This window comes from Coffea arabica, chromosome 2e (genome assembly GCF_036785885.1).
Source record: "Coffea arabica cultivar ET-39 chromosome 2e, Coffea Arabica ET-39 HiFi, whole genome shotgun sequence".
Lineage (NCBI taxonomy): Eukaryota > Viridiplantae > Streptophyta > Magnoliopsida > Gentianales > Rubiaceae > Coffea > Coffea arabica.
In genome coordinates this window covers 71,138,095-71,161,097 of record NC_092313.1, presented here as the reverse complement: position 1 = coordinate 71,161,097, position 23,003 = coordinate 71,138,095, and the positions used below count along the sequence as shown (strand labels likewise).

The 23,003-nt window shown below is 36.5% G+C and overlaps 2 protein-coding genes and 1 long non-coding RNA gene across 6 annotated transcripts; 1 reads left to right on the top strand and 2 right to left on the bottom strand.

Annotated features, from left to right (window-relative positions):
• Nucleotides 1–507: 507 nt before the first annotated feature.
• On the bottom strand, nt 508–3,606 carry LOC113732888 (uncharacterized). Its single transcript, XR_011840943.1, has 2 exons — nt 3,014–3,606; nt 508–1,256 (listed from the first exon to the last, which is right to left on the bottom strand). It is a non-coding gene; the product is annotated as an uncharacterized lncRNA (long non-coding RNA).
• Nucleotides 3,607–3,975: 369 nt separating this feature from the next.
• Nucleotides 3,976–11,220, top strand: LOC113732887 (serine/arginine-rich splicing factor SR30). 3 transcript variants are annotated; one of them, XR_003458900.2, is made up of 15 exons: nt 3,976–4,109; nt 4,961–5,059; nt 5,703–5,768; nt 5,965–6,039; nt 6,125–6,233; nt 6,322–6,368; nt 6,457–6,514; nt 7,927–7,976; nt 8,219–8,275; nt 8,366–8,472; nt 8,555–8,656; nt 10,044–10,186; nt 10,695–10,728; nt 10,810–10,884; nt 10,961–11,060. XR_003458900.2 is itself a non-coding variant. In XM_027258908.2 (14 exons), exons 2-14 carry the CDS (start codon nt 4,967–4,969, stop codon nt 10,973–10,975), a joined length of 888 nt encoding a protein of 295 aa, XP_027114709.2. In that variant the 5' UTR covers nt 3,976–4,109; nt 4,961–4,966; the 3' UTR covers nt 10,976–11,220. The 3 variants fall into 3 exon arrangements, 1 of the variants encoding a protein (XP_027114709.2); XR_003458899.2 differs by having other exon boundaries at nt 10,044–10,728; nt 10,961–11,220; XM_027258908.2 differs by lacking the exon at nt 10,044–10,186 and having other exon boundaries at nt 10,961–11,220.
• Nucleotides 11,221–12,239: 1,019 nt separating this feature from the next.
• Nucleotides 12,240–22,299, bottom strand: LOC113732885 (E3 ubiquitin-protein ligase RFI2-like). Of its 2 annotated transcripts, none has more exons than XM_027258907.2 (6): nt 21,669–22,299; nt 17,792–17,961; nt 16,317–16,375; nt 13,930–13,955; nt 13,465–13,852; nt 12,240–13,046 (listed from the first exon to the last, which is right to left on the bottom strand). In XM_027258907.2, the coding sequence occupies exons 1-6, from the start codon at nt 21,844–21,846 to the stop codon at nt 12,575–12,577; spliced, it is 1,293 nt and encodes a 430-aa protein (XP_027114708.1). In that variant the 5' UTR covers nt 21,847–22,299; the 3' UTR covers nt 12,240–12,574. The 2 variants fall into 2 exon arrangements, with proteins under 2 accessions (XP_027114708.1, XP_027114707.1); XM_027258906.2 differs by having other exon boundaries at nt 16,317–16,384; nt 21,669–22,238.
• Between the last annotated feature and the right edge of the window lie 704 nt (nt 22,300–23,003).

Here is a 23,003-nt window from a genome sequence, read left to right as displayed (position 1 = left end):
TTAATTCCTTTTTTGACAAAATATCAGCCAAAAACCCGAAACCATCTAAGACATTCAGGCAAAAATTACAATCAACAATGACAATATAAATAGAAAATATTGCAACAATGATAATATAAATCGACACCTGCATATCAAGAGCAGAATACTTGTGCTAAATTGCTTGCTTAATCAACCATGATAGAGATAGAGGTTATATACACTGTAGTGGAAAAAGTAGCCCTCATTTCTGGCTACTTTAACATTGAAATGGTTTGTTAGCAATTGAAACTTTTGGCCTCTGGAAGCAACACCAATCCTAGCCATTAGTAATCTCTTGGCGTCTGAAAAAAGCAAACATTGATACGGCCAAATATTGATATAATCCATGACTACTATAATGAAAAAAGCAAATTACTTCCTTTTTTGCAAAATACCAGCCAAATCCTCGATAAGCCCCAAGAGCAACAACCAGCTGAGACATTCAGGCAAAACCACAACCAACAATGACAATATAAATAGAAACTATTGCAACACAAATTCACGATTCTTTAGAAGAATGCATTCTCACTAAAAGTTTAATAAATGTATTCTCGCTAAAAGAAATAGAAAAATGTATTCTCGCTAAAAGCCTAAAACAAGCCAAAGAGAAAGGTAGCTCTTTTGAATTGTAATAGTCCTTTCTAGCTTCAAAGGTAAGACAAGAATTCAACCAATTGTGGATTTCAAAAACACAAAACAAAGGAACCAAGCCATCAGCTTCAACATTGAAACACCAAGGCACCACCACTTTCCTCCTCCTTGCAGACCTACGCAGCCTTCATGAACATCAAAAATTCGATGGTGACGTCAAAAAATATAGTCCACAATTGCCTTGGAAAGTTCTTACACAAATATAGTCAGCAAATGCACCAGCAACCTTCCTTTTCCCTGTATGAAATACTCCTGATTTTTTAGGGGGTTTAAGACACAGATGCCCATGCCAGTTCACAATGTTTCCATGTCAGGTAAGGGTGACTGTAAAACTGCATAAGCTTAATGCTAAATTAAGACCATTTTCCTTTGACAAATAATCCTTGAATAAGGACACAATGACCATTTTGCTTTAGCTGTAGAGCAAATGTACCATTTTCACAAGAAAGGAAGCACCTGCCTCTTGCTTCTTAATATCATTCTCATCTAATATCCAGCGCCTTCCAAGAAATTTGACTGGGTCACTAATTTGCTACAACAAGTATACAATAATCTCACATCCTTTAAAGAACAAGACACTGCACCTGGTGTGAAAAGTTAACAAAATAAGAAAGTAGAATTAATAGGCTTAATCATGGGAAATTGCAGTTATATCCAAGGCTTATTTACAGATGTTACTCTACAAGCAATTAGTTTAAGTTCTTGTTCAAGTAGACCAGGCTCTGCTTCATTTAATTGGAGAAAACCTCTCTCCACTACCCTGTAATAAATTCAATCGTGGGATTATTTGTAAAAGTCATTACCGTTTATACCATACCTCGTCGCTAATTTTATCATACACCAACATCGAAATTAAGTTTAAGCTTTGGCATTTATAACATATATACTTCATTGCTCGAGTTTAACTACTATTATACACAAAAGTGAAATTAAGTTGACTAATTTTTACAAAATTTGCCGTAAACTTGACAAGTTTTTCACCATTCAAAAGTTGTGCAAAATTGAAATTAGAACATCTACTTTACAATCATATAATGTTAAACAGTCATGAAAAACACTACATCGAATTCTTACCCAAAAAAAAAAACAAAAAACACTACATCATAGATCATATTGGACGTTCATCACCTACTTGACCAGCAGTGAGCTAGCCTTGAATAGTAACTTGATTGGCATAACAAAGTATCTATCCGTGATACTTCTTAGGGGTAAAACAAAATGCGCATAGGCAGTCCTAAAAACAGGAACACCAGCTGCCACAACGAGGCAATGCAAAGTTACATGTTGGTAGCATGCAGTACATTCTTATAGGTGTCCAAGACAAGTGAAAAGGACACAAGTCTGTTGAGTAGAATACAAAAAGAAAAAAGAAATAATCTTCATTCGCTCTTCAGTCCAAAAATTCGCCCACTCAGCTTCTCTAACTTAGTAGAAAACCAGTATACTAGCTTATAGTGCATAAGCAGACTGGTGTTCAAGGTATTCCGAATATTTGTGAATAACTAATGCATGCTTTTACCATAAAGCGTGCAAAAATTGAAGACAAGCAACCATTTTGGGAACAATTAACCAGCACTTAATCAGTAAACGTTGCCACCCATACAAAGTATCTCAGTTTATTGCACCAAGTTTATTGCACCAAACTAATAACTGGATAGTTAGTAATTATTCAAGATATATAGTTACTAATTGACATAAAGAATCCCAATCAACAATAGCTCATACTTATAGAAATAAAGACCATGAAGCAAACAACTCAACATTTTACAAGAGCTGATAAATCAACCAGGAAATTGATTAATATTTAAATTAATGCCACAATATACCATTAGACACAGAAAACACCACAATCTTTTTGAAATAAAATTAACTTTTGATGTATTTGGTTATTAAGCCTTCAGAATTTCTTCTATACAGACTTCACATAATTTCATATTCAACTACAGCTCAGTCAAAGCCCATTTGGAAGCAAGCGCCTCCACTAGAACCTAGAGAGCTACTAATGTAAGAGCAGATATCATTAATTCCTGCTTAAGGGGCCTTAAACCCGTAGTGCATTGCAACAGGAAAAAGAGTAGGGAAACGGGCTATCACATTCATAAGTGGTACTTGCTCACTATTATTGAAATAAAAACCAGAAAACACTACAAACATAAACCCTCTTCCAAGACTACCATCTCCATTCTAAAACACAGAGATAACAGAGGATGATTAGCACTCATCATAAGAAAAAATAGACATGAAAACAGAACAAACCATTGCAATGTGTCCAATGAAACAAAGCTATGTAATAAAGCCCATAACCAATGATTAATTGAAAAAATTTCAAAGATAAAGTTACCTTTCATAAGCCCTAAATGTGTCTGAAATTTGGGGAAAGCAGAAGAGCTGAAGGAGAGAGCCCAGAATGTCAGGCTGAGAGGAATAATGGTGATGACAGCAGTAATGGAGGAGTGGCAGAGACAAGTGTAGAGACGGAGTGACAAAAATTGGACGGAGTAGGTCTTGCGATGGGCAAAGTGATGGGCGGAAGGTGGCGGGATTGGTAAAGGATGGAGGGAGTGGCCAGAGAAACAGAAGGCAGGGGGAAGACAGTGGCAGGAGAGGTTAGCATTGGAGGTGGTAACAATGGTGGAGAAGGAGCAATCGGAACGGGAAGCTATTTCTTGCAACTTATGCTTGACCCGATTTTAATTTTTGATCCATGTTAGATCCGCGTGTAGATCCGGTTTAGTTGTAGAATTGGAATTAGAATTCTTTTGGTCCGGTAAAGAATTCAATTTATGGAATTGGATTCCCATAGAATTTAAATTCAATTTTAATTCTTTAAATAGGGCAGAATCTAAACAGCAGAATTGAAATTGGGATCCCAATTTCAATTCTAAACCCCAATTTTACGGGGAACCAAACGTACCCTTAGTGTTTTGGGGTTATTTTTGGATTATGTTACTGTAAATTCCATAAAGAAAAACATGTATTTGGAAAACCCCCTAATGTCCGCAGAGCCTAGGTCTTGTTTAGATTGTTTTATTTTTTTGGGGAAAATTTTTTTCCATTTTTTAGGAAAAAATAAAAATAAAAAAAAACTCAAAAGATGATTAAAAAGTAGTGTTTATATCAAATGCTATTCTTCAGCATTATATATTCTATTGTTTGTATAGATTATTATGACGTGAACCTACCACGGGCAAACAGCACAAAAGTATCGATCGTGGTCGTGGAAGCCATGAAATGGCCAAAAGGGGTACACATGTCAAACCAGAGTCAGTCACCCTTAAACCGTCCACCCGTACGCGTGTCAGATCAGGTTCCAAAAATCCAACTCTTTCTTTTTCCTCTCTCTATATATTGGTCGCATCTCTCCTCGGACTTTAAATATTTCCCAGACTCTCTCAACCCACCCAAGAAACGAAGTCTCTGGTCGAATTCTTTATCAGGTTAGTGAATTTTTAATAGAAATCGATTTATAAGCTATCTAGAAAATGAATTTTCAATCCAGAAAATTTATTTCCAGTCTACTACGACTAGAAAAGACGCGAATTTATTAACGCTTCATCTATTTGTTATTCTAATCTCCTGTCAATTTTGAACAATCTTGATCCTTTTTTTTTCCTTTTGGACCTGTAATGGTACTTCAGTTTAGCTTTAGAATTGATCCGAATTTTTTCAACGGCTTTGATTGTTGATTAACTGTAGAAAGGTGGGGAATGAAGAAATTAGGGTTTTGGGAATCTTAGATTCTCATAATTGAAGAGTAAAAGAATCTTTAGAGCTTTTTGCTCTCTTTTTCTCTTTCTGGTATTTGTATATTGTGCAAAAAGGGAAAAAGAAAAGAGAGAGAGACAGAATTGAGGTTATTGATTTTTGGTGTCCAAATAAGAAATTCTGTGATTGGAATGAATTATAGTGTTATATGGACTTACCTCATGCAGTATATTTGTAAAAATGTTTGCTTTTCTGTTTGGGTTGGGAGTACTGTGTTGTTTGTTGTTTCCATGAATTTTTAGGTATTGATTTTTTGCTTGTTACTCGGTTTTTTTTTAAAAAAATTTAATTAATGAGTTCATTGTCTGCCATTTTTTGGGATTTAATAAATTAGTGCAAGGGGTCTTTTGCTCTCATCGATTATGAGTTTTTATCATTAATCACAGTCAGTTTTATTTTAGATCATTGAATTTGTCTAATGTTGATGAATATTTAGTTCTTTTTCCTGGTTGTAGCTTTTATGACAAGTATGTAATGTCACTTTTATGTGTTTTTAAATGCCACCAATTTTATATGATTGCAGGAAGAAATGGGTCGCTCAAGCCGCTCAAGCCGAACCATTTATGTGGGAAATCTCCCCGGAGATATCCGTGAGAGTGAAGTGGAAGACTTGTTTTACAAGGTATTTTATTTTACTTTTATTTTTTTATAAGCATTCCTCAAGATTAGTTGTAGTTAGTGCCTTACTGTCTGAATTTATGTTCTAACCATACAAATATGGTCATATGCTTGTAATTAAGTTGAATTTTGAACTTATATTTTCAAGGCTGCTTGTCTATTCTGCGAGTTAACCTTCCTTTGATGCTATTTTGGGCAAAGAGATACTATGAAAAGCGGAGAAGGGAAATGGAATAAGCTAAACCTTTATTAAAGAACAGAGCCCCTTTTCTTGTTTTCTGTGGTATTAAACCTTATGCTGGAATTAGACTAGCTTGAAGCACAACCATTGGGATTCCAAGGTCGAAACTTTTGCCATTAATCAAATAATTTTTGTGTTAAATTTGAAATTTCGGATGATTTTGTGGCTGAATCATGGGATGCATTCCTATGTTGGAGTAATTTAGTTCTGTTTTCTTCATTGGTGCCTAATATTTAGAAATGACATGTGCATGCATTTGTCATCGGATGTTGAGATTCTCTTGATTGGACCGAATAGAGTATGGCATGAGGTCCTTGGGTCGTGTTTCCTAGTTGGTTAGTATGTGCATGTACAAGTCAATATTTGCTAATTGTTTTTATGTTCTCTCTCTAATGATTTATTGCAGTATGGTCGTATTGTGGATATTGACTTGAAAATTCCTCCTCGACCACCTGGTTATGCATTTGTGGAGGTGAGTTTCTCGATTGATTCAGGATTTGAGTTTTCAATGGATCATTAGTGGTTAGTTATGCCTGGATTATTGACAATCAACAAGGTGAACTCTTTGGTGCAGGCCTTTCTGAAAAAAGAAAATCTACAGTAGCTTTTTTTGTTCTAATTTTGTGTTTCACTATCTATTCTGACTTATGGACTCTTTATACGCTCAGTTTGATGATTACCGTGATGCTGATGATGCTATTCGCGGTCGAGATGGTTATAACTTTGATGGTCACCGATTAAGGGTTAGTTCCCCATCCTTGTTTTGACTATGTTGATTGATGTGTATCAAATTGCTTAATTTTGTCTGTTTACCCCATGTTGTTGCAGGTTGAACTCGCACATGGTGGGCGAGGATCATCATCATCATATGATCGCTACAGCAGTTACAGTAGTGGAGGGAGTCGTGGTGGTGTTTCAAGGCGCTCTGACTATCGTGGTGAGTAATTGCTACGTGTTATTGGTTTGCTTTATGCTAAGGATGTAATACATGTAGAATTTGTTGGTAACACTTCAAACTTGTGCAGTTTTGGTCACAGGGCTGCCACCTTCTGCTTCATGGCAGGACTTGAAGGTGAGAATTCTAGATTTTCTTAGTTAGAGGGCTATCTGATTTTAGTTCTTTCTTTCTTAAAATTGATTAGTTTTATCTCTTTTACTAGGATCACATGCGTCGAGCAGGTGATGTCTGTTTCTCTCAAGTTTTCCGTGATCGTGATGGTGAGTTGTCTAATATTTTTTCTATTTGGAATAAATTTGTGTTTTTGTTTAATATTAAGAGTCTATTGCAAATTTCTGTGGGCTTAAGTGTCACTGGTTTTGTGTTTCAGCACCTTCTGTAGGCTTAGCAAAATACTATACTATATATAAAGTGAAAGGAGGGGGTTGGTGTAAACACATTTTGCCACTTTTTACAGTTATATTGTTATCCTCAGAAAAACTAATTAGTATCATAAATACCCAATCATATATAACCTGCATAATATTCACTCTAACTACCTAAAAACTAATTTTTATTCTAACTACCCAATTATATATAACCAACATAATTTCCAACCTAACTGCCTAAGAACATGTGCCAGCATAATCACTTGTAGGTATAATTATCAAAATAACTATCAATTTAATAAAGAAAAATTCATGTCACATTAATTTATATTAAATTTATTTATTTAAATTGCACAGACATGGGTGTGCCCATAGCACTAGTTGAACTTAGAGGTTTATCTAGCACATCTATGTCAGCCTGGTGTTTGGTTATGTGTATTTTTGTTACATCTGTTTGGTAGCCATTCTCAATGTGGATGAGGGGGCTGATCGATGATTTTTATAAAAAGAATTCTGGCAAATCTTTACTTGTTTGTCGCATACTACTATTCTCTGAGGCCACACTGTGCATCTCAGGACGACGCAAATATTTAGCTTTATGGAGCTGAACTGTACAACTTATTAAACTTCAGTGTAGACTTTTCTGGATCCTCTGATGTGCCAAACCTTTTTGTTGGAAAGTACCTCTACCCATTACTGCTCATAGGAACAATCCCCACGCAGGAATGCCTGTGTGTCTATTCATGTGGATATGCTCAACAATCATCCTATTTTAAAAAATAATAATTTGGGGTGGTTTTTCATTTATCATGATTATAATGACCTTGTAAATAGTAGAGCTTAAAGGGATGGAGAGAGACGTTAACAGTTAAACTAGGATTCTAAATTTATTATTAATAGCATGAATTTATGTACCAGTTGCAAATATATTTGCTGGGAGAAGAGGTGTAATACACTGCTTATTCGTGGAATAACACTACATTTTTTCCTGGTGCATATTACTTAAATTTTTTTAGGGTGGTCATCTTAGTAAATGTATTTTTTTGGAGCATCTTCTGTGGATGTTAAAATTACTTAATGGTTGTTTTCTAGCTTGTTTGTCTTTTATTTGTTCTTTTTTAAGATTGTCAGCAAACAGTTTATTATGACTGTCCTATTTTTAAATTTTAAGTATCTTAAGTTTGTCATTCTGAGTTTTCTAATATTTGTACTCATTCCCCTGTTAATGCCTTTTGAAGATTTGATTCTTTTATAACACTATATTTGGAATGATAACTGTTTTTATTGTCATGGTTCATGTGTAGGTATGAGAGGGATTATTGATTACACCAACTATGATGATATGAAGTACGCGGTAAGTTAATACTGGACATAGAGTTCCATTTTTATGTTCCAGTATTTTTAAATGTTAGTGATCTTCAATCTTTCCTTTGCAGTGTTTTAGATTTCTGTCCATGATTTTATTTTGATTGCAATTTGCCCCTGATTTGTTGAAAGTTGCCATATGTATCTTTCAATAGTTCTTCATTGTTGAAAAGGAGAAGGAAGGCAGGCTATGATATAATGTTCTTTACTTGTTTGCTCAATTCATTGCAGATACGGAAACTTGATGATTCTCTGTTTCGCAATCAGTATTCCCGGGCTTACATACGGGTATGTAATGATGAACCCTTTATATTCTATCTTGGTGTTATTAGACAGTCGTTTTCATTTTTTTTTTTTTTTTTGTCTGTGAAACTTTAGGTGGAGGAGTACGATCTACGAAGAAGCTTCTCCAAAAGTCCTAGTAGGAGTCCTGGCTATTCAAGGAGTAGGAGTCCTGGCTATAGCTACAGCAGCAGGAGCAGGAGGTCTGATGAATTCTAAATTTATCTGCCTTTCTAATTTTTGTCTGAATTACTCTACCCATTGACAGACTTTGCTTTTACATAGTGCTTCTCCAAGGGCCAGATACTCTCGTCGCTCTCCATCTAGATCTCTCTCAAGGTCTGTTTCATCAGGGGCTCTGTCTGACTCCCCTCGTTATGTTTCAAGGTAGATTATTGCTGTGCTTTTTTCTTTGGCTTATCAAACAATTTTTTGGTGCTTGAAGCCTTCCAGTTCTGTTATATTCTGTGTCTGGTATAGCTGTATTGTAGTTTCCTAAATGCATGAGATTTAGATGTGCAGCTACTAGTCTTGTCTTGGGGAGATATTTGGCTGGTATTTTTATCAGCAACTGCCAGAGTGAGTTCCTGAGATGTTATATTTTCATGATTTGTTGCGTCAACAAGCTTAACATGAGGTATATGTATTATGAAGCTAAGTCAAAATTGCTATATGATTCATACTCTCTTCTCTCTCCTGATTATCACAGGCTTGAAGGGTTAACTGTCATTTTCAGAAGACTACTTCCAAATATGAAATTCTCCATTTTGATTTTAATGGTTGTGCTTTATTGTGTTTTCATCTGAGAAATAATTTGTTCAAAGCTAGTGCCTTTATGCCATTTAAAGTGCTTTTTAAGTGGTTATTATTTTCTCTCCTCTCTGTTTTTTTTTTTTTTTGGAACAGTGTGTGATCTTTCTTTCATTTTCCCTATTCTTCTTTGCATGCTTCTATTACGTGGCTTATTACTCGGATTATGATTCTAGTGATGGATGTTTCTTAGTTCTTTGGATATCACTGAACCAATCATTTTCCTTCCTCGTCTTCTTGTTGGATATAAAACCTTTTTATTTTTTTTTGGTCCAGCTTCTGGTTTCTAATGCTAAGCTTGTCATCTATGGATGACTGCTGCATGTTCTGTTACTTATTCTTTAGTAATCTTGAGTTTTTAAGATGAAACCATTAAAGGAGCAAAATGTTTTGCTTCTTATGTTGCTGATATGAGATGGATAGTTTTTGACCACCCAATTTTGTAAATGAAATTAAAAAAAGATGAAAGATACGAAATTTTTGATCTTCTACTTGAAGTTTTCAATTTACATTTATATATTATGGTCTCTTTTCCTGTAAAACATATGGAATTATCTAGGCTTTTTGTTCTGTTTCACCAGTCAAAAAGGCACCTTAATTTTTTCCAATAACTGGAAAAGGAGATTCACTGCTGCTTTCTAGCATAATGCATTTTAACTTCTAGTTACACAGAAGTCTGTCCCGTTCAGGCATTTTAATAGTCTGTTCAAAAGGCACCTTAGTAGTTGACAATTTTTGGAAAAAAGAAGAAAATATTTTTCTTCACAAAAGTCAGCACTGTTGGCTTCACTTCTGGGTGAATTTCAGATTAGTAATTCTGATAAGATATGCGTATGCTAGATGTCTTTTGTTCTCAAGTGTCACAATCCATTTTATCCTCGGGGATAGGGGTCAATTCAGAAAGGACTTGCCACCTTTTGTGGTTAATGATACTGTTATGAAGATTGGTTTTTTTGTTTTCTAGATCTGGATTTTCGCGGCGATCTGGGGATTTTGCATGTTAGGGACTTGAGGATTATGGTGCTCAAATATCATGCAACTCTTGGTTGTGGGCCCTGTGGCTGCATGCTGTTTTAGTTGATGAGCACCTGCTGCATAGCCTGGATGGTAAATTTTGTTAATACTTTTTTAACTGTGGCAAGTGATGCCCATGGTGCTAACTTCCCTAGTGAAGATGATGGATTCTTTCCTAATGTGGATTCTTGTCTAAGGTGGTTTTTGCAAAAAAGTAACAAAAACTAGAGTAGAATGGCACTTCGTAACTCTGAACCCAAGGTAACGATGACAGCATCATCTTTGTGTGGTTTACAACAGCTTCTTAGCTTTGCTGTTGGTAAAGTAGGAGCGAATTGTCTTACTCTTTGCCCTAGCATTGTGTATCATTGTCCTCCCACGTTGGAGAAGACCAGATTTGAAGAATGGGACAACAGTGAACGTGAAATTATTTTGGATTGGTCTAAAAGAGTGTGCATGTTAAGTGGTGCTAAAGATTGCTGGTAGATATTGTTTCCTTGGTTTGATTATCGACGTCGAGGTAGCATGGATGCATTTGGATCAGAAGTCATATTGGACTGTTCTGGATATTAAAATGGGTTTATTTTGGAAATTTTTGCAGATCTCCAAGGAAATTTAGAAGCCCAATACTATCTGTAAGTCATGAACTCCTCTGGGATTACTTCTTGTTTTCCATTCGACAAAACTGATCCCATTTAATCTTGTATATCTCACAGCGCCGCAAATATGCAAGCAGAAGTCCAAGCCTTAGTAGGAGCCGAAGCAGGAGCATCTCTGGATCTCTATCTCCTGTATGTATGCTTTCTCCTCCATTTTCTAATTATATTGTACTCGAGGAACTGCCTTTTTGATTGTTGTAATTTACAGGTGAGATCTGATTGAAGCTTTGATTCAAGCTCTACCTGGCTGCCTTTAAATGAGGGTTCTACGGAGCAGACTTAGGACCCAATCATTTGTTCCCTGGGATTTGGATTAGTAATATTGTGTTGCGGCTTTTGCAAGGAACATGCTGTCACCTTCATCCCCCCTTCACAGAACTTACATGACGTATGAATTTGGCCTGATAAATATGTATACCTTATGATGTGGAGATTGATTTTCGCATTAGAACTTCTGATTACTGTGTCCTCTCTTGTCGGCGCTCTCATTTTCCTTCTGCATATCCTATCCTTATATATTATGGTTGTCGTCTTACGCATCAATGGGTATATATAGCGCTGTTGCTTTTATTGATGTAGTGACGTGGTTGTGGTAAAAGTCCCATCACTTTTTACTCTCTTCCCTATTATCATACGAGGATTTTGCTTTGCTTTCTGAAAGAACTTGATCTCGATAAGTAGGCCTCCTGATAAAGATTTTGCTACAATGATGTTTAACAAACAAGCAAGTAGTGTTCGATGTGAAGAGATTGATGAGGAAGTGGTTTCGGGGGGAACTCCGACTGATCTTTTGAAAGGGAGGCGCGCTACGGCCATGCTAGAGGGTACTTCAATGAAATTGGTACCTGCCTCGCGAAATTCCGGCGAATGAAGATGTCCTGAAATTTGCAATATGCATCATGCAACGGAAGGATATCATCTTCTATAACATTTCAAGCCTACAAGTTTAGTAGAGTGCTCTTAAAAAGGAACAAAAATTGCCTTGGGGCTATAGCTGTAGAGGAAAGAATTATATATATCTCGAGAACACGTTCATGCACATTAGAATCTTTATTAGCATTTGTCGGACTCTCTGTATCCCTAGTGGAAGTTTCAAGGAAGTTACTATATGGTTTTATTGAGAGGCGAGAAGCAGGCAAAAGATAAAAGAACGGGAAGTGAGTTGTCTAAATTGCCAATGGAAGAAAGGCTTCCTTGACAGAAATTTTAACATCAAATTTGGTGTTCATGCTTTAAATATATAAATAATAAAGATGTCGGAAGGCAAAGAGAATAGAACAAGATACCATCACGCAAGTGGCGAAAAGGTTGAGAATGGGGAACATGACAAAATCGCTTAGGCGTTTATCCAGTTATGAGTTAAGATCCCATGTCTACAAAGAGTCTGCTCTTTTAAGAAAGTAAAATCGAGAATGGGCCTTCAGCCAGCGGAGTCGCAAGGCAATTGCTCGCTCTCGGTTTCTTGACCTTAATTCACCTTTAAAATATGAACAGCCAATGAGTGATTTATTCAGAGAATTTCCTGAGAACATGGATGTCATGTTACTCGTTATGAAAACAATTTCAAAGCCAATTTGCTGGAAATGTTTACAACTTTGCCATTGAAGAGTGGATCTCATTGTCCCCCAGGCAAAGACACGAGGAAGGAAGCCAAAATCCATCACACAATCACTTGGCCACCAAACTTTTAAGGCCATCTAACAGTTTTTCGTCTGCCAATCTTGACAGGCTACAACTGTTGTTCATTGTTTCTCAAACATTATATATAAATTGTGTTTCAGTCATAGTTATCATAACGTTTCATCACAACATAATAAGCAGTCTATGACCGATTTTGTGATGGCATCCTCTCAGGTCCATGCCTCTGACGAAAGCTGTTAGTCCTGAGACTACCATCAGCCCCACCAGCTGCTTGATGGAATGGTCCCCAACCCGAGTCTCTATCAATCTGACTCGAGGGAAAGGAAGGCAAGTGTTCTCGGTCCCAACCATGGAAGCGATTGGGCAGGGAATTTTCTGCTTCTTGATAGGTTCTTCCAGATGAACTTGAAGGGATGAAATAAAAAGCACCAGTCTGGTCAGACGATGAAGCAACTGGACCAACTTGTGCCACACTCCTATGAGCACTTGATCTCCGCGATCCAGACATCACTGGATTGCGTATTGATGGTGTATTGCTTGGTTGCTGAAAATATGCCTGAAGAGCTTGAACACGGTCTCGGGTCCGAGCTACACTGCCAGGGTAAGGTGGAATCATTGATGAGACAACTGAGCTCCCAGCTCTGGCAGCAGAACTGTGTCCAAATTCAGAATATCATAATGTTAAAAAAAGGAAACAAAAACAACAAAACAATCGCACAGGAAAAATAGCTAAGGCCTGCTGCTGATAGTGATATTGCCTATAGTTAAACTGGCTGGTGAGAAACTTTCTGAGATGGACTACCTAAAATCAACTTTGCTCGTTCAATATAAAATAAAAGTGTCTAAGATGATGTTTTCCTTCTGAACAATAGAACTCAGTCCTATTCATTAATTCAATCTATTCCCTTTGGGAGACTAGGGACTTTGATCTGGCAATGACTTGTGTACTTTTTGAGGGCTTTGGCCCAGTTACAGGATACATGCATATTCTAGTACAACACTACTTACAAAAGAAGTTGTGACGCCTAATCCAGTAAATGCATATCGGATTACTGATGAACAAATACCAACCTGTGACCAACAATGAAAGGATGCACAAAGGATCCCGATCTCGGAACATCAGAATTCGTTCTAGCTGCTCTTTGAGCCGCGGATGGGATTGAGGGTTGATCAGCACCACCAATGCGACTGCTTGTCGTAGGGAAAGGGGAGGAATGGTGATCCCAACTGTGATAATGAACATCCATGCCAGGGAAAGCATAAGATGCAGGTATCTCATTTGGTACAGATGCACCATTCCAATGATTATTAAAATTAGAACCATCGGAAACGCTAGCATTTGAATTTGATGATGAGGGATGGACTGGTCCAAAGTAGGCAATATATGGGCATGGATGACTCGCAGATGATATAGCTGTATGCTCAGCAAGGATAGCGTGTTGTCCAAAAATTTCATGATCTGCAAAATAGGAAATGCCCTATCAATTACCAAGCTTCACAAGACTTGCAGCTTTAAGTCAGAAGAAAAGACCTTACATGCAGTAGATGAGTATTCTCCTTCTCTGCAAAGTTTAAAAAGATAACATGTCAAAACACTGTAAATGGGAAAGAAACAAAGTAACTCTAAACTTCAAAATGCAATGTGACAACACCATGACCAAATCAAAGCAAGACAACCTTAATGTGACATCAATTGTCGCCTTAATCAAAAAAACAAAATGCCATAAATAAACATGAAACATCCAGTACAAGTACATTAACAGAATAGTGACTTGCTGGTGGTTGAGCAAGGGTTACAGAAAAATAATCAGTACAGCCCATTCTAATGTTGATAACGAATGGTCAACCTTCACCAAGTTCTCAAACCCAAACTTCCAACCTAAAATCTTCAGTTCAAGGTATCAAGGGCCGACTAGGTTGGCCTGTCACCTTGGATTGCAGTCCTTAACCATTCCCTCACCTCCACAATGGCCAATTATACTGAAACAGACCTTTTTCAAAAAAGGCAATAACTAATGGATCAAAGCTTGAAGACAACAAACCTTGTTAATGTGAACAATTCTTGTATTTTTAACAAAAATAATCAATACAATGTTGAATAGGAAATCTAGGAACTTTAAATTTACATCTCATCCAGAAAACCAGAGTCTCCATAAGCCACTTAGACAAGTATTATGTGCAAAAACTAGCAATTCCCGCACTTAACCAAACACCAAAATTCTGGCACGCCTTAAAAGCTTTCTGCAGTGCTGTGTGTTAGGCTACCACTGGACCTCGTATATCCCTTCCCATCTAACTGAAAACTGAGTGGGTTTCCTTACTGGAATGGATTTAGAACTCTATTTAAGTAGTCACAAAGTAGAAATGGACTGGATGACCTTGAACTTCTCCTTATGCAGAAAACATATCCAATTTCTTCTCTTCCTATTGGCATTTACAGGCAACAGGCATCAAAAATCATGAAGCTTAAATTCTTTAATCCACGAACGCTTCATTTTCTATATCAAAGAGTCAAGCTCTTGGATCTGGTGATTGAACAAGATAGGAGCTTCTCCCCTATTTTTGTGTTTCTCTTAGCTTGAATAAAATATTTGCCTTTCAGCTTTAAGCTTAGCACTACAATGATTAAACTTTCTCCAAATGACTTTTCTGTGTGTTCCTACTATTCTAGGAGCATATAATGCTCTACACAAATAACAAGAGGAGAGAGAATAGATGATTGGAGTGGGAGGCAGACTGATCCTATACTTTAAATCTACTCTGCAACAAGTAGTAGTTCTAAATTCTCAATACATTATTAAACACATATTTGAACAAAAACAGACGAGAGTGCTTTAGTAAAAAATGCAGCTCACAGCTGGGAATTATAAAATCAGGATCTCAAATCCCACCACCCCAAAAAACTCATGATATCATGCACTTAAGAAAAATCCTTTTCAGTATTTCCCCCCAATGGATAGTAGAAATCATTCAATGATGTAAGAACACCACAGTTGTGCTCCACCACATGGTCCTTAATACTTTCTTTACTGCGAGCCCTTGCTATCACATTTGAATATCTTTTGTTTAGAAGAGTTTAGTGGGAAAAAACAAAGCAAAACACAGCTGTATGGAAGAGCAATTTTTTTTGGATTAGAGACAGAGATGCAGGTAAAGTAGGGGCAATTATATATAGGTAAAAAATCTCGATATATAGGTAAAAAGTTATAGGTTTAACCCACACTTAAAGGAAATTGCCCCACTGTCCTTCAAAAAAAGTTTATTGGTGTTTCACACTTTTTATGTCCCTACGTCCAAATAAGTCAACACACTTAAAAATTAAAAAAAAAATAGAAAATAACACCTTGTCTAAACAGAGAGAGAGAGACTCAATTTTCCATTTATTCTCTTTCTCAGTCTTTTCCAACGTGCTCCAGCAGACAAACCCATTTGAAAAGTTTTTCACTTGCGCAGTGGAGCTCTCTAAGTGCTCATTCTTTTTTTTTTTCATCTTAACAAGAAATCTAGAGAAATTTTATTAGAAGAGAAGAAAACTCCTTTATTAGGAACTTGACATTTGAGAGATACTTTATTTTTTTTTGCTCAATTTTGAATTGACTATGTACATAACTTTTGGCATGTATTGATTACATTGTTAGTTAAACATATATCTTTTGATACCGTTAGTAGTAGAATTTCACATGTTAAGTTTGCCGCCACTGAATCACATTCTAGCTCAGCCCCTTCTCAGAGGTAACAACTAATGAAACACAAATGGCATCTTGGATGTGATATTCAGTTGCAGAAACCAAATCCACCTCAAGGTGAGAATTCAAAAACATAGAAAACTGAGAGATTAGCTGTAGCATTCAAAAGTTCACAAAAGAATGCATCATGAAACGAAAGTCAAATTCATTTAGAAAGTATATTGTGGTTGTACTCACTCAAAAGATGAAGGTAGCCGAGTCAATCCGCTAAATGGACACCAATGAACTCCAATAGACTGCAAAAACTGCTAATATGTAAGAAACTTGAGTTGTCATAAATATTGAAAACATAGAACAAGAAGTATTCTCTACTCTAATAATTTACATACGTGGTTGCAAACAAAAGTATGAGCACATTATTCCACAAGTTGAATTCTAAAACATGTTTTTACAAGTATAGTAGTCCACATTCTGAAAGAGGTGCAGCAGATCCGGGAAAAAACACAAGACAAAATGCACACCATAACTCATAGCTTCAGTTACCAGTAAAAAGTAACACAATCAAGTGCAGTAACATAGCCACCATATGAAACCAATTTCATAGCAAGATATACCATTGCTGCATACTAAATGATTATCCAAACCTGAAGAGCATAAGTGTGTGTAGATTATACTTAAGCATATTGGTTCATACTTCAAAACATCACACGCTAATCAAGAAAAAAGTTTAAGGAACTGATATTCGGGACATGAAAGAAATGTACAAACAATTCCAGTTTCTATCTTCGAGCAATTGCAGGAATGCAGTTAACTCTTGTGCTGATAGATCAAGTAACTTCTCTATAGTTGGCAGTTATCAATAAAATGAAACCTGAAGTCCTTTAACACGTGTAAACATGTAGACGCATCTCCTTCCATAATGACTGTGTATGTGGTCCACAGCTATACTCAGTGTTGTCTTCTCAAACTTACAACCAACAGATTAAACAACCAGTTCTTGCCCAGAACCCTGAGCCACATTCATTACAGAAAAGTGTGAACTTAATTCCTAGAGCCTAAGACACTTCTAGCTCAGAAAAACAACAACAATTGACAATGTACAAGTAAAAATATACTAATTTGGTGATACTTCTTTTCATTAGCTAAAATACTCCTTCAGCACACAACCTTTAATAAGGAAAGCTCTTCACTAATCTTATGTATAGCGACAACCAGCATGAGAGAGAAGGAACAAAATACAAAAGATCGTATGAAACGTCCATTGCTTGCAGTCAGTTTTTTTATTCTTTCTATTTTCTTTTTTTAACAGATGCTGGGGAACAAACTGCATATAGATTATTAGCACAAACTCCAGATGCAGATTCTCAATGAAGAAGATGGCCAAGATTATTAATGGTCCACTTACATTCTTCATAATGTGATTTCGTTCTTGTTCCATCTTGACATTTAACACGTAATTACTAGCAGCCAAACTAGAGCCAGTAGGAAAATCAAAGTGGCAATACATCAGGTCAGCAAACTCAGACAGCACAACGCTTCTTTCTACAAACTCAAAGCTATTTATATATGCTTGTGCGTGTGTCAATGTGACACTCTTTTCCAATCACAGACTATCAGCAAGCTACCATAGTCATAGAATATGAGAAAAATAGAAAACCACAGAAGCCAAAACATAGAAAAACTCTTAACAGAGGATCAACAAGATATATTACCATTTCAGAGTAGCTAAGGTCATAAAGATCTTCATCATGAGCAAATTCATCCATGTTGAACTCAGGTAGCTGTCGACAGCCAGTTGCATACAGCCACTGGCCTTTCTCAATCTTTCGACAATTGGGACACTGCATTGCACCCTTAGCATTAAACGCAGAACCAATGCAATCTGCATGAGAACGAGAGACATACCCATAGGAGAAATGGGAACGGTCAGTCATCGTCAAATCACAGTGAAGTTTGTTTGAGCACAGAAAAAGATGGCTCCCATAGAATTCATTAAAGACATTAATTTTGCTGATTACATTGGCCAAAATTCAAACCTCTTATGCTTAATATGTTCCATAATGACTAGTAGGAAATCAATGCAAGACAGGAACATCCTTGGCAAAAATATATGACAGCACAACCTATCATTCAAGATCATAATAGTTCCAATAATCAAACTGAAGATTCGATGAACCAGAAGCAATACCAAACTGTTAATTCAATGAAAGTTTCGATTTCATATCCATTCACAGAAGTAGCACATGCTAACCCATCTGAAGTAATTCTTCATTTGTCATCCTAAAATGGATAGGGGCACAGTAGAACATAAAGACATAAAAAGGGCACTCTCATCTGCTGGTTGGGAGATAGGTTGGGAGATAGGCTCACCCCTTTTCAACTGCTTTCTGATTGATTGATTTCTTTAGGACTCAAGAAGGTTATGAAGAATATTGTGCAGGTGAAAATATTAATACTGTATGAAGTATCAGATGACCACCGACCACTCTCCTTCAAAATGCACCACATGACATGGAAAGGGAAAGGGAGAGGAAGCACGCTGTCAACTTTAATATTGATACCCATGAACCTCTAGAAATTCTGAAAAGATTGCTACAATAACAAACAGGTGCTCAATTTATGCAACCTGCCAGCTTCTTTCCTAATAAGGGCTAAGCCTATCCTCGTATCCCCTAGATAACCAACTCCTAACATTGCCTCCCAAGCAGGTGTCCTCAAAAAGAGGACATAACATCAGGAGTTTCAAGAGGCCATACAGCTTTGAAAATATATATATATGCCTCCTCAACTCAGTATTCAGCACAATAAAACAAAGGTTGAAAACTCTCCTTGCACTTCAATTTTTTTTGCTTCCTTTCTTAATGAACTCCTGTACCAACTTGTTCAAACATCCTTAAAAGTTGTAGTTAAAACCACATAAGTTCCTCAAGTCATTAGAGGACCTACTAATACATATCTTTTCTACTTCTTAAAAAAAAGGAAATCATTAAATCTTTATCCCTCAATAATACCTCAGCAAGGACAATAGTCTATCACAATTTCCCATCCCTGGCATTGTACTTCAAAAATTCATCCAACGCAAATATTCCCTAATAAAACCGAAGCAATAGGTCAATAGAATCGACTGTTAGCCAGCAAAATTCAACATTCCCATATTATATGTCTATCATATTCCACTTCACAAATGACAAATTCTGAATAGGCTGAAAAAAGCCCCAGCATCCTGAACCACAATCAAAGCGGCAATATTAATGGCAAAAGGGAACATATATTGAGTTGACTATATATTTTCTGGTGAAATGGGACCAAATTTCTGAATTGTACAATACTGTTCCTTTTTAGATGATTTGCTTTTATGTAGTGACATTCCCAAATAGAAAATCAGAGTTCATGAAGCATAAAGCAATAGTTTCAGCAACAGAGAGCAATCACAGCCAAAACATAAGCCTATTGCGTAAAGAAAGCAGAAATCTCAGAAAAGGACAAAGAAGATCAAAAGGTCATATCAAATTTAGCATTTTTGTCACATCATGTTATCCAGAATTTTATCGGATACTAATATTCACTACAGAATCTTTTTTAAAAGGTGTCAACTGAATCAAATTGAAGAATCTAGCGCATAATATAACCCTCAATAAGAATCAAACCGGGTACTATAAGTTTATTATATACAAGTACATAAGAATTGGGTGCTGGGCAATGGTTCAGACTCAGATGATTGTTAGTTTAGACAACTGGATAGTTACACCTGCAGAGCAGCCACATGCAATATGGCATGGTGAAAGACAGGCGTGCCATGGTTAACCATGGTGAGGTTTTCATGTGATCAACAGGTGCTGTTACCCCAGAATTTGAGCCCATATTAGGTGTATGAACATTGTGCAATAGTATATAAGGCTTCTGGCTGTTGGCTACTAACTACTTAGATTACAAATGTCCAGCCAGCGGTTTTGATTCCAAAAGTTGCCACACAAATCTCAGTCTTCAAACCATTTCTTTTCTTCATTACTAGCAGATTGCAAAGAAAGTCATCTTTTAGTACACCGGAACACTGTCAAAATTCTCACTAAAAATTCAGACCTAAACCCAAGGAAACCTTCAAACCATTTCTTTTCTTCGTTAGTAGCAGATTGCAAAGAAAGTCAATCTTTTAGTACACCAGAACACTGTCAAAATTCTTACTAAAAATTCAGACCTAAATATAAAGAAACCTTCACACAATCATCAAGACTCGAGAAAAATGCAATATGATTATAAATAGTAACTAGCCAAATCCTTGGGAAATTATATGATATCTTCAGCTCTTAAAAGGAACAATACAAGGAGCAAAGAATGAATGGGCAAGCAGATGGCATTTAATAACTTTCAAACTTAAAGGGTCTTTTTTCCATTCTTGAAAAATAACGGCCAGCAATCATTCCCATATATCAAATACTTTTTTTGGTATGAATGATGGATAACTCTCTCCTAGTCTTAAAATGTGCCATCATTTTTTATGAGCATTTGACTAATGCAATCCTTCTTGCCTTTACTAAGATTGGAATCTAAATAGTTAGCCCTTCTTTCACAAAGTCAACTGGGAAGTAATAACCTCAGGCTCTTAAGTCCAAGGGAAAGCGGTAATCCATCAATTGAGCACAACAGAAACACAAAGTCTAGCAAGATCAATTGATTGCTCCAAAATTCAAGAAATGAGTGCACCACCTACTGAATTATCCAATACAGGTTACGAAATATCAGCTCACTGTTCAATACACTCAAGGGAAGCAAAAGAATCAGATGTAAGGTTGTCCTTCTGCTTCGTTTTTATCAGATTTTACAGCTAAGAGAAAGTACTAATGCCTTGTATTAATGAAAGTTGTGCAAATGTGACGGTATATCTATTTGAGTGGATCCACAGCCATCATTTCTATTCCAATATAATTACACTTGAGAGATAAATCAATACAATCTCTTGGGAAGTTCTTAAAATACATCCGCCCACATCCATAAAAAAACACACACACACACACAAAAATTATCATCTTTTCTCAAACGCATTTTCCACAAATACCAGTGCTGCAACCAACAAACCATGACTTGACCAAAACCCAAGAAAATTAAGCTTTTACAAACGATCAAGCCACAATTTATCTAGATGTTGTGGAAAACACTAACAACCTGTAGTGGTGGAAGTAGCCAAATCCTAAAGGTCAAACTTTAATCAACCCAACTCACTATAACCCTTCCCTGCCACTATTAGATCGTCAATTCAACATTATTTTCAAAACAAATAATACTAGTAAATATTTCTACAGCTTTCATGCATGTATAAACACACTTGCCCACCTCACCAAGCACATAATTCAGCAAAAATTGAGAAATAAAATAGCAAAAACCGATCAAATTGGAATAATCCAAAACCACAAAAATACAAACTTCAATCCACCCCAACTTAGTAAATTAAACTCAATTGACCACTCTTTCTCGATCATTTTGCAGTTATCTAAAATTAAAGAATCAGATCTCAAAAATTACAAGGGAAATTATACAATCAAAATAACTAAAACCGCGAGAACAAAGCAAATGAAAAAAAAAATCATAACTCACCGAGGTGGAATTGGTGACCGCATTGAAGCTTAGCCCAAGATCTATCCCCATTATCAGTCACAGCATCCAAACAAATCGAACACGGAACGGTGACCAATGCTTCCCCTTCTCCCTCTCCTCCTCCTCCTCCTCCAACTCCATCGCCGTCATCTAGAATATCCCCACCGTCCAATCCCATCTCCAATCAAATTAAATTAAATAAATTAATCAACCACCACCAAAACCCTAAATTATCCCACCTCGATTCCTCCAATTAAATTAACAATTCACCCAAATTAACCAAATCCCAGAAATCCCCTCAATTCCCTCAAGCAGAACCCCCCCAAAAAAAAACAGAGCAAGCATTCAATCTCCAAGTCTAATCCCTTTATATCTTTTTGGGCCTTTTCCTTGATCTTTCTTCCTTTCCTTCTTTCCCCCAAAATTAAAGTCAAAATTCAGAGCCGATTGCTTATGGATATGTCGGTGTAGATATAGATATAGATAAAGATAGCTTGTAAGAGAGAGATGGATAGGGGAAAAGACGGGAAGACGAGAGCTTTTACGATGTGAAGAAGAAAAAACATGTGAGGGGAGGATTGGTTGGGCGAAACGTGTTTTCTCGCTCTCTCTTTTTTTTTTTTTTTGGGATGGGGGCAATTGGGTAGTAGTGGTAGTAGTGTAATTTTTGGCGTCAGCAAGGAGTCAGGGACACCGCCTGTTTTGGGGCCGTTGGATTTGGTAACTATGCAGACAGAAGCAGAAAGAAGGGGTGGGACCAAACCAAACCGCCGTATGTGATGGACTACTGATGGTAAGTTGGGAACTCCTACTGCTGTTGTATTAATCTGATAATTTCAGAAACCTCCTTGAAGTTTATGACAATTTCACTTAGTTCTTTTTAAGTTTTAAAAATTATATATACCTTTCTTGAGTTTATCGTTTTGGTGATAAAAGCTATTTAATAGTCAAAAACCCAAAATGCTGTCATGAAATTATAAAATTTCGTTTTACCTTCTTATGCAATTCTTTAAAAAATATGGAACATGCACAAAATCTCAAATAAATTTTTGACTCTTATCTCTACTATTTTAAATCTTTCATACTCCCACATCCTAAATTAATACCATTTTCACCATGACCACCACCACTATCAATCCCTAAATTTTTAAACCTCAATCTAAGTTAAAAAAAAAAAAAAAAAAAAGCAAATCAACGCTGTTAAACTCAAAAATTTCACTAATAACATCATATTCCTTAAATGTTGGAGTACCAACACTAGCGCCATTCTTTTTCCTTCACCTTACATCCTCTTCTATTCATCTTTAGATTCCCCAAGCAAAGTCAAAATTAATT